This window comes from Sardina pilchardus, chromosome 18 (genome assembly GCF_963854185.1).
Source record: "Sardina pilchardus chromosome 18, fSarPil1.1, whole genome shotgun sequence".
Lineage (NCBI taxonomy): Eukaryota > Metazoa > Chordata > Actinopteri > Clupeiformes > Clupeidae > Sardina > Sardina pilchardus.
Window position 1 is genome coordinate 6,360,629 of NC_085011.1, and position 11,854 is coordinate 6,372,482.

Consider the following 11,854-nt stretch of genomic DNA (forward strand, 5'->3'; position numbering starts at 1 on the left):
AACAGAACGCGGAAATGGTCGAACGGTTGCGCCTCTAGCTCCGCTTTAACCCTCTCTGGTGCTCAGGTTCAGGTGCCCATGAAGACGACCATCTCCCATGTCCACCCCATCTATCTCTCCAATGCACTTCCTGTCACTCTTCACTGTCCTGTCTGAATAAAAGCAAAAAAATGTGGAAAGTCCGTGGACATCCTTTTTATGAGGAGCTCTCCTCTTCCTCATCCTCTAGTGAACACCTCCCAATAAACACCCCTCTCATGTTCTCTAGTGAACACCTCCCAATAAACACCCCTCTCATGTTCTCTAATGAACACCTCCCAATAAACACCTCTTCCTCACTCTCCAATGAACACCTCCCAATAAACACCTCTTCCTCACTCTCCAAAGAGCGCCTCCCAATTGTCCTTGCTACTAAAGAGGACAGATATTTTTCCATTAGCTTATTCTGTGACATCTTTTGAATCTTCCCTTAAAACTCACTTGTACTGCAAAGCAGTTTTTTAGATACTTTTCCATTATTCTTTCCAATGTTGATATGGTCTGCTTTGATTCTGCTATGATTGTATTGTTTTAATTGTATTGACATTTAATTTTTGCTTCATAAAATAAAAAAAGCACTTCATAAATAAAGATTATTATTATTATCATTATTATTACACGCACACACGCACACACACACACACACACACACACACACACACACACACACACACACACACACACACACACACATACACACACACACACACACACACACACACACACACACACACACACACACACAGTTCATCGTTCCATCACTTGATTTTGGGGATACCTATTGCTGTCAGCAGGCAACGGGTATAGGAAAGGGGGAATCATAGCAGAAATCATAGCACCATCTTGTGGGCAAAAGGCAGAAACACAGAGAGACAGCACAATAGAGCCCAGCTATATGTAATAGCATAAATATCTACTGTACCGCTTTAGCTGAACATTGAACTTGTGATACTTCCTGTAAGAAAACGAGAGGGGAATGCTAGCCTGGGTCAGTAAACTTGCAGGCAAAACTAGAGGGTAGTCATCATCACTCCAGATAATTCATGAAAAAGGTGAAAATATTTAGGCCTCTATGATGTTAAAAAAGCCATAATTGAACGCATATTACATATACATTAAATAACAGATTAACTTCATGCAGACGTTTTTTTTCACTGCCTGAATAAGTAAGCAGGATACAGTATGACTATAATTTATCAACAAATGCTAACATTTGCTGAATCTTTAACCAGTGGTTCTGAAACTGGGGGTTGCCAACAACATGGGAGGGGTCGGGAAATATTTTTGCATAATGTTCCTCTGAAAATTAACTGTTTACCATTTTTGCCCATTGCTATACAGACTAAAAATGAATGTTTAGACCAAAGGCTCAATACCTACTGTAGCTGACACATAGTTGTGCAGTAGGCCCTGTGTCCGGTAAACCCCAAGCTCTGGCCATTTTCCACTTAGATCTGTTTCTCAAAGTCACAGAGTACTGTCTGTACAACAACAACAACAGCAACAACAACAAAACAACTCTGAAAACAATCAGTGCAACGTAGCTCCAGTTGCTGCAGCTAACAGCTAGAGCACCCAGGCATCTACAGTGCTACACAATGGGGGGCATGATTTTAAAGATGCCCCTAAAGCGTGACACTGTAGCTGCCTCACGACTCTAGCTGTTGGCAGGGATGGGCAAAATACAAAATACATCAAAATAGGACATCAAATCCTATAATGTGCATATATGTGTGTGTGTGTGTGTGTGTGTGTGTGTGTGTGTGTGTAAGTGAGAGAGAGAGAGAGAGAGAGAGAGAGAGAGAGAGAGAGAGAGACAGAGACAGAGAGTGTGTGTGTGTGTGTGTGTGTGTGTGTGTGTGTGCTCGTACTCATACTCCGTGTTTGTATTTGTTGAGTGTATGCATTTGTGTGCAAGTGATGCAAGTGTGTAATAACTCTAGGACTACCGATAAATTCAGTTTTATTCATTCATTATTTTATTCATTAATTATCCATACAATGAAAACAATGCTGCCATCACAGACATACAGTATAGTCAATGGCAAGAGAGACAATAACATATCCACCTGTAAGACACACTTTATGTGTAGAAATTAATAGAAAAATATATAAAAATATTCCAGTTAGCATTTGTCATCCCAGGATACAGTATTTCCAGCCTTCCAGTCATATAATAAATATGCATGTGTGTGTACAGTATGTGCGTGTGTGCGTGTGTTTGAGAGAGAGAGTTCAGGTTCAGATGGAAGGGAGTTCTGGTCAAGCAGCGGCCATCTTTTACTTCATGAACAGCTAACAAGTGGGCCCTGATAACCACCTTATACTGTACTTACTTATTTGGACTATGTTATTAGAATAACACTGTTAAAAACTAAACCTTTAACTGGCTATGCACTGGCATGAGAAATAAAGTATATCACTCCACCTTGGTTAAAGAAACTCAGAACAGGCAAATTCAGGAAAGGGCCTTAATTAACAGAGCATGTCTGTCTTTAAAAGAATCAGACAATCACACTCTAAATCTCATTTACTTTTACATAGGTAGGCCTATATAATGTAGGCCTATTCTATTTGAAGTACAGTACAGTTTGAAGTCGATTTGAAGTACGGTCCAGTAATATAAAGATTTTATAAGGCAATTATCTGGGCAAGATTCAACATGACTGGCTCATCAGTAACATAAACAGAGTCTGCGGTGGTCTGGTTACTGGGCTTTGGCATGAGCTGAAACTCTACAAGCTCGCCAACGATACAAGACTCCTTCAATCACTTCCATTTTCTCTGCATTGAAGACAGCGACAATGTGATGATGGGTTTCATATTGAATAAGTCAGAATGGTTCTTTCATGAATTCTTTTGCCTTCAAGTAGACTCCCTGTTTTGTCAGAAAGGAATTAATATCTTCTTCACAGCTCTTTGAAAAATAATTACTTTCGGACACGTACTGTGGGTGTTCAACATTGCAAAACTTGTAATTAGCTTTAATTTGACAAAATAGCCACAAAGGATTTGTAAAACAATGAACAGCAAAAAAAATAAAAGAATAACATTAATTGAAAAACAAAATAATTGTACTTCTTATCTGCTCAGAATACTATTTTAAAACATCATTAAAATGTTAATTCAAATCAGCTCACTGGCTAAGAAATTTAAATATATGTTACATGTTCCTATTCTTATAACTGTACTGATAAGTGAATATGAAAAGTATTTTCCCAAATGCTATATCCTCCACTTTAATGCACTTTCTTGAATCATTGTTTTCATTTGGTTTTCCAATTTATCTCAGTGGAACTGTAACTGTGTTATTGTTATTTGATTTATCTTTACTCAAAACAACACTGCACTTTTATTGATATAACCTGAAATACACAATCAAATAACATGACTTATTAATGTTTTCGAAAATAGATTCATAGTGTTTTGGAAAAGAACTCTTCATATATTCAGCCTCAAATGTTCCAAAAAAAGAGTTGTTCCATAAAATCTGGAACATTGCTCTCTTCTAATAAGCCTTTCTGACTTGTATCTGTCCTCATGATCTATGTCCGTTATGGCAGTAATGTTACCTACACCTCCAATCAGTTAAGATACAGTATTCCTCACACTTACAAAATCACAGTTCTTATCCAGTTATTGCTATAGGATGGTTTACAAAATTAAAAAAGGCATGTTAGTAAAACTACACTCAATGTAGTCAAGAAACTTAAAACCATACAGCTATAATTATTTGGGCAGCTAGCATATGGCATACAGTAGATCTCCAGAAAAGGTTATGTTTATAAATTAATTAAGTTAGTCACAGTCACATAAAGTCAATATATAAAATTGCACAATCCAGATTAGGGATAAAACATCTACCTGAGATAGAGGGTGAAACCCATAATGTTTCCATCAGACACAGACACAACCACTGACCAAGAGATGAGCCCAGGCAGGGTACAAGAACAGATGGAGAGAGAGAGAGAGAGAGAGAGAGAGAGAGAATGAGAAAATGAGAGAGAGGGAGAGAGAGGAAGCAATAGAGAAAGAGATGTTGTATATGATCACGTCAGTCCTGGATGATCTTTGTCAGAGTGGACAGCAGGTTTTTCAGGCCGTGCATGTAGCCCTCGTCAGGGCTTTCACTGGGGAAAACGTGGGCAAAGTCAATCATCCTCACCTCTACTTGGCCATCACTTCGCTCTTCCTCAAGCCATCCACCTGAGTCCTCCTCTTCCTCCTCCTCCTCCTCCTCCTCCTCCTCTTCATCACACTCCCTATTCCTTTTGCTCTGTTTCAGACAAGGATCTGAGCCATGTGTCTGACCGCCGTTCTGCAAACAGTCCGGGAGGTCTCTGCCGCAGTCTCCCCACTTGCAGGAGCTCTTGGCGGGGGATCCCGCGTGGGGAAAGTCCTGAGGTGGCAGGTGGTGTTGGTGGTGGTTGTTATTTTGTTCCGCATCCGTGTGTGCACTCGACGCGCCCTCGTACACAAACAGCAGGGAGCTGGCGTAGAAGTGAAGCTGCTTTTGGCTCTCGAACCATCGCAGAATGCTCCGGACTTTGCGGATGCAGAGACGGATGATCTGCTTTCGGAGCTTCACGCCATCATGGAAGAACTGAGCCAGACCTGCAGACAAGGGAGAGGAGAGAGAGAGAGAGAGAGAGAGAGAGAGAGAGAGAGAGAGAGAGAGAGAGAGAGAGAGAGAGAGAGAGAGAGAGAGAGAGAGAGAGAGAGAGAGAGAGAGAGAGAGAAAGACTTTTAAAATGCCTTAATTGAACATCAATAAATGCCTTAATAATTACATCAAAAACTCCTCAAAAACCTAAATACCGCACCCCCCTCTACACACACACGCACACGCACAAGCACACACACAAACACCAGCAACATGGTACAAAAACATCATCAATTGATTATTATCAATCATCATCATCATACATGAATCCCCAATTAAATGCCAGGCCATCATCAGCAACAGAAATCAGACCAGCTATCCAAGCTCATCCAAGAGAGAATAGTGAAGATGTGGTGTAGAACTTCACAGAGAGACTGTGTAGGATGGATGTAACCCTACCTCCGGCCAGAGTGTCCATCCCCAGACTGCGTCCGAAGAACTGATCTTGGCAGACGTAGCAGTCACGACTTGGCTGATACACCTAGTGACAGACACAGAAGGGAAGGGTCAATATACTCACCCGCAAACAACAACACATTTTGCATTTGCGCGCGCTCTGATACATCCACTCTAACTTTTGTGTTAGAGTGGGCCCTTAGCACAACAACAACACACAGTCAGCTCCCCATAATTCAGTCTCCTGCTCTGCCTTGTTGTCAACAACAGTATGACTTTATTCAATTTGCAGCGAGAGAGGCCATTTCATTTCTCTGGCAGAGATTGAGTTTTGCTGTTGAGTTTTGCTTTCCCAGGCAGCCGGGAGCAATAATGTCAGCCTGATCTCAACGGCTTTCAGTGCAGCCGTCTACCACTGTGGCAGGCTGATCAGGGGAGCCTTGGAGACCCCAATCTGCACCAGCACAAGACAGGTGATCAATTTGATCTCCATATGAGAGAAATTCATTTCCATAACTGTGTGAGTGAGACTGAGTGAAGGGACAACAGTGTTGTTTATGTATCTTTTGTGTGTGCAAATGAGAAAGAGAGTGAGGGCAAGAGAGAGAGAGGAGGAGAGCTGGATAGAGAGAGGGAGAGGGAGAGAGAGAGAGAGGGAGAGAGAGAGCAAGAGAGGGAAAGAGGGGGAGATAAAGGAAGTCTGCTGGAGTGAAATTGATGAGAGACTTGAAAGGAGATGAAATGAAAGGGGGAAGGAAAGTGTAGGGAATTGAGATGACGACAGAAGGATGAGAGTGAGTGGCCAAGCAAAGGGACAGCGAGCGGGGGAGTAGAACTAAGGGAGCTGGCGTCAAACTGAGAACACAGGAAGTGATGTGATGACACAACAGTGGGTAGTCAGGCCTGGGTCACCATGACAACATCAAAACCACAACACACAGAACCTGTCAGACGTGAACCGGTAACTATGCCAGCATTCTGACAAAGCTAACTAGCATCTGTGACAAAACAGGCAACAATGCACGCTGGAAAACAATCAATTATTTCACAGTAGCTGCGTTTCCATTACCCATTAAATTGCGCAAATTAAGAGTTGCGAAAAGAAATGTGCTTAATGGAAACACACACATTTCGAAAAAACTCACATGTTTCGATAAAAAGTTTTTGCGCTCGGGTGAGGTGGTATTTCGAGCGTATCGAAATTTGTATATTTCGCAAAACTGCAATGGAAACACTTTTTTCGCATCTGACGAGTCACGTGATCCAACAACCGGATGTTAGGAGGAACGAAACCGACGAAGAAGACTGCCGACAGGAAGTGACACCGGGAGAATAATGTAAAACAATATTTTTTTTTTCATTAAAAGTGGCTCGTGTCATTCTAAAATGTTGAATCCACAGCTGTGAACTTGCCGACAACACTTTCTCAAAAACGCTGCATAGGCTACGCAACCGCTCAACTAGTTTTGTTTACCCATAGCAACAACGTTGCTATGCTTTGCTGGTTTAATGTGATGAGAACGGTGCTGAAAGAAATCTAGATTCTAGTTTTAGAAACTAATCAACTGGGCTGATCTACGAAATATTCCACTGACATGGCTGTGACATGATTTAAGCATAGGCCTACTACAACAAACTCCTGTGAAATATGTCATTTTTAATTTTATGTTTCTGCCCCACCAAAACGTAGGCCTCCTCCGCTGATGGCTTATAGCCTAATGACTGATAATCAGCGTGCCGTGGTGGCAATTTGAATGCATTTAGTGTAGGCTAAATCCCTATGGCTAAATCTGGGTAATGTTGATAACCACCATGTCTCCTAATGACTTACAGCACGCGAGAATACACGAGATTTTAATTTAGTTAGCCGAATGTAATGGAAACACCGCAATTGCGAAAATTGTGATATTCGACATTAAGACAATATCGACAAAGTTTTTGCGCATATTTGTAATGGAAACGCAGCTAGTGTTGTCAACTATCTATTGTAGGGTCTTTCACTTATACACAACCTGCAATACAAATATCAGCAGGAACTCAACAAAAAGCTGCCTCTGTGTGTCTGACTCGCAGGCAAAGGCAGGTGAACACAAAGCAACCACAAGCACAATGCTCTAGCCACAGCAGCCAGAGTGACGGCCAACCTTAACTATCCCCTGTTTGCACTGCGAGGTGGAGCTTTTGGACCGTTGATCCGATAGTGCTTCCCTTTGTGCAAACTTATGGGACCATAAAAGTCTAATCACATTTCCTCTGTCATGTTGCTGGGTGACGGCCAGGCCAGGTCATGGGACAAGCAGCTGCTCAGTTCAGCTCTGGGCCTCGTCATCGTTTAGTGATAGTTGGGAGCAAAAGATACAGAGGGCTATGGAGATACTGTAGGGAGGCTAACCGGGCAAACACAGTTTAGACTGCATGGCAGGGTGAAGAAGACACAAAGGAGGAGCCGCGAACAAACAAGCTACAAGAGGGACATAAGACTGACAAATGCATGCACCATCACAAACACACACACACACACACACACACATACGAATGCACGAACGCACGGACGTACGTACGCATGCACACACGGATGCACGGACACACATGAACACACACACACACACACACACACACACACACACAGCTACTACTACTAAGTTCTCTCTCCCTCACCCTCATGCCCAGGAGCAGGAAGCCGATCTCCTCCATCAGCGGGTACTTCCTGATCTGCTGCTGGCGCTTGTCGGGCGAGGCCAGGGGGTCGTAGCTGCGGCGGCCCACCTTCACGTCCATGATGCACGGCCTGGAGAAGCGCCGCGACACGTCCTCCAGCTTCAGGTACAGCTCTACAGTATAGGCAGCAGGGACCACAGGACAGAGTCAGAGGGACGGACGGACAGACAGACAAAGAGGCAGACAGATGGATGGACGGACAGACAGACAAACAGGCAGGCAGACAGGCAGATGGACGGACAGACAGACAGACAGACAGGCAGGCAGATGGATGGACGTACGGACAGACAGACAGACAGACAGGCAGGCAGACAGGCAGACAGACAGACAGACAGGCAGACAGACAGACAAATGGACGGACAGATAGACAGACAGGCAGGCAGATGGACGGACGGACAGACAGACAGCTGCAGTGGCACGGAAAGGTGAAGGCTGCTCCAAGTATGAACAAGGAAATACGTGCCACAGGCTTCTTTGATCACACACACACACACACACACACACACACACACACACACTGAAACACACACACTGGAACACACACACACACACACACACACACACACACAGTTCTCTGCTAATTCCGAGTGAGCAAATGCAGATAAACAAACAGTGTCTCAGCCTTCCATTATCTTCTTTGAGTGCTTAATTAGTTTAGTTAGCTTCTGTATGGGGTTTCAGGGGGGTACATGAAGCAACGTTGCCCATGCATAACAAGATGTGACACAAAAGAAAACATTCAGTGACCAGTAAGACAGATCTTGAAAAGTGATTATGATTCATCCCTATGCTGTTTCAATGAGGAATCCTCTGAATTAATAGTAGGAACACGCTGTATTCTTTGCTTACCTATAAGCAGCTGAAATAGCACACACACACACACACACGTCCAAGCATATGCTCACAAACATGGAATGTGTTTGTATTCGATGTGTCTCTTCTCTCGGTGTGTGTATGTCTCTCTCTCTCTCTCTCTTCATAGAGACACACTGTACACACACAGCATATGGGCACACACATTTAATGTGTTTGTATTCTCTCCATAGCAGACATGCATTCAAATGGGCAACATCGTGACACGCATGCACGCACGCACGCACGCACGCACGCACGCACGCACGCACGCACGCACGCACGCACGCACACACACCTCCAAACACATACACATTTCAACAGAGGAATCAATACAGCACACAGAAAGGAAATCAGTGCTTCTCTGAGGCGGCCTGTGTGAGAAGACTCCAAAGCTCAGCGTCCACAGGCTACTGACACTCCCTGAGACAATAGCCCACCCAGTAGGACAACACCACTTTATTGATCCCTGTACTCTGCCTGTACCGTTTATGTCAATAATGGTTGTACAAATAGAAAAATGAACCTGCCATTTTCTTTGCATTACAACAAATCCAACTCAATTATGATACACATTTCAACATGATTTGAACATTAATCTACTGTTTGACAGAATCCGAGAAGGTAAGAATCAGACTGAAGGACCGTGAACTTTAAAAGTGAAATGAAACCTTCAAAGCACCTATACTACATACACAGATGGCTGTCACATTTCCCCACCGTATAAGGAGCTCAAGGAAACCCACATCGAGATAACTCCATTGACATTCCAAACAGGTTCTCTGTGCCCTAACACAGGTGGCTGGATCTGGTAGAAACAGGTCTTGCACATGGCCGTGATTTCCATGAGTGTAATGTGGTGACCTGATTAGAGACGCTCCTAAATGATTAACGACACCTGCTCTTACAGGTCCTAGTCTCAATCATGTCAATCATTAGTCTACTCTTACAGCTGAGGCTGCTTTGAGTGTGGAATGCTTAATCAGAGGTAGGCTAAAGAAAAACTCTCTCTCCGATTCAGTCAAGAAATGTGAAATCTTAAGATTTACAGTATAATTTCATGTCTGAACATTACTGCATATTTATTCATTCAAGACAATAAATACACACATTTAGGTTTAAGTTGAGAATGCCAAATCACTTCTTACAATTGAACAACCTTGGTAACTTTCTGTGAATTTTGCCAAATGTTTTTTTTATTACCTTTAATATGAACACAGACCTGAATTTTGTTGTGACTATAATGCTTTTTACACTTCAAATGAACATGACTATGATTGTAACTATTTACAAACATCGATACCGGTATGCATGTTCAGTTGAAGCTTGATCTTCCTCCCAGTAAAGACTACAAAGACTAGCCTAACCCCTTTGGGCACACTGCAACAAAGCAGCATTTACAGGTAAGTCTATTTGCTTAAGTGAGGTAATGATCAACTCTCGATTTGCAGACTACCTGTTTAACATATGAGGTCATTCAATCCTATCATTTGTTGATTACTTTTATAAGCCTCTCACAGCAAGTTAATACACCTTTTCCATGAAGCTCCGCCTGATAAACCTGTTCAGCAGGTATATGTTGTAGCCAACCCCAAACAGGTAAAACAAGACCCGTAAGGCCTGGTTATCTCTGGAATTCCATGCATTCAGAGCAAAGGAACTGATAACAAATCCACTACATACAAGAACAGCATCTATTCAAAGACTACAGTCCAACAATTCAATTAATTTGGAGGAACTGTCTTAGGGGGGCGATAAGACGGAACACATTTTGTCGCTTATAAAGGGCAAGGTGCTGAAAAAGATGTTTTCATTAAAAAAAATTGGGCACTTTTCTGCTTTGAGTTGGATTTTTTTTTAATTTTGTGCAGCAGGCGCAAAAAAAAACACGAGGCGCTCTGGGAGCATACGGTAAGCAGTGTGTGAAACGCTTACTCCCAATTCAAAACAACATAAAAAAGCATTTTATGCCTCACTGCAAAAGCCACATCCTGTCTGATTGCCCCCCTAGGTGGTCATATCCTTAAAACATGTTGACCAGCTCGATGGTGTTTTGGGCCCCCAACGCCGTCTTCCAGGCAGCGCTGTCACCGTCGACTTCAAGGCACCTAATCCTAACCCTAACCTTAACCTTAACCTTAACCCTAACCCTAACCCTAACCTTAACCCTAACCTTAACCCATGCCTAACCCTAGCGCCTTCCAGGTAGCGCTGCCTTGAAGACAACGTTGGGGGCCCAAAATACCAAGAAACGGTAGCCTGGCTAACGCCTCCCACTTCTCAAATGAGACGTGGTCTGGCAACCAGACGTTCATTTTCTCGCATTTGAAAAAATGCCCAGATCCGTTCATTGGGCGCCACGGATGTCAATCAAATGCGTCTCTGCATAGCTCATCATGGTCTTGCTTTCTCCCCTGTTCTGTGATTGGCCACCAACATCAGGCGAAAATGGGGGCGTTAGTTTCCAGACTGCCTTAGCAGCGTGAAAGAAATCACCGCGCAAGGCAGTATGGGAAACCCAGGCTAAAGCGGTGGACCACTAGAGGTTTGCTTATGGACGGTATGGGACATTACCATTGGGTGAGTCTGACGATGCCCAGGTGCCGTAGAACAGAGGCAGGTGCGGCCGCAGAGATAACACCTGAGGGTCGGAACAGTCCTCAGCAAACACCTGCGACAGGCAACACAGCACTGGTTAAAACAGGTAGAAATTACATTACATCAAAACACACACACACACACACACACACACACACACACACACACACACACACTCACGCACAGATACAACAAACACTCTCACAAGAAATTCTCTCTCTCAAACACATACACATACACACATACAGGAAACTCTCACACACACACACACACACACACACTTGACTTTACCTTACATGAAAGCACAAATGGCCAGCTCTTCAGTTTACCTAATCATTTAATGGTGTTCTTAACGGTTCTTAACAACCGCCTTCAATTGTGTTTGTTGATGTTCATTAATGCAGGAATGCTAATGAATGTGTCCTTAAAGCAAGGTGTTGACAGACAAGCTGACAACTGATGGGGGGGTATCTACTGACACACAGTTGATTCGATGGAAACCGGATGTTTTCAGCCAGATTTAAAAAAGGTACTAATTGGTACTAATCATTGGTGGACAGTGCTGATGAAAGGGAGAAGATATAGCTA

General features: G+C 43.2%; 1 protein-coding gene across 2 annotated transcripts in view; it reads right to left on the bottom strand.

Moving 5' to 3' along the window:
* Positions 1-2,078: 2,078 nt before the first annotated feature.
* ipmka (inositol polyphosphate multikinase a) overlaps positions 2,079-11,854 on the bottom strand; it is a 12,929-nt gene continuing 3,153 nt past the window's right edge. For both annotated transcript variants that reach the window (XM_062520136.1, XM_062520135.1), the window contains exons 3-6: positions 11,243-11,339; positions 7,757-7,929; positions 5,102-5,183; positions 2,079-4,653 (exon numbers count right to left, since the gene is read on the bottom strand). In XM_062520136.1, the coding sequence (XP_062376120.1) occupies positions 4,094-4,653; positions 5,102-5,183; positions 7,757-7,929; positions 11,243-11,339 (912 nt within the window). In that variant the 3' untranslated portion in view covers positions 2,079-4,093. The remainder of the gene's footprint in view (positions 4,654-5,101; positions 5,184-7,756; positions 7,930-11,242; positions 11,340-11,854) is intronic.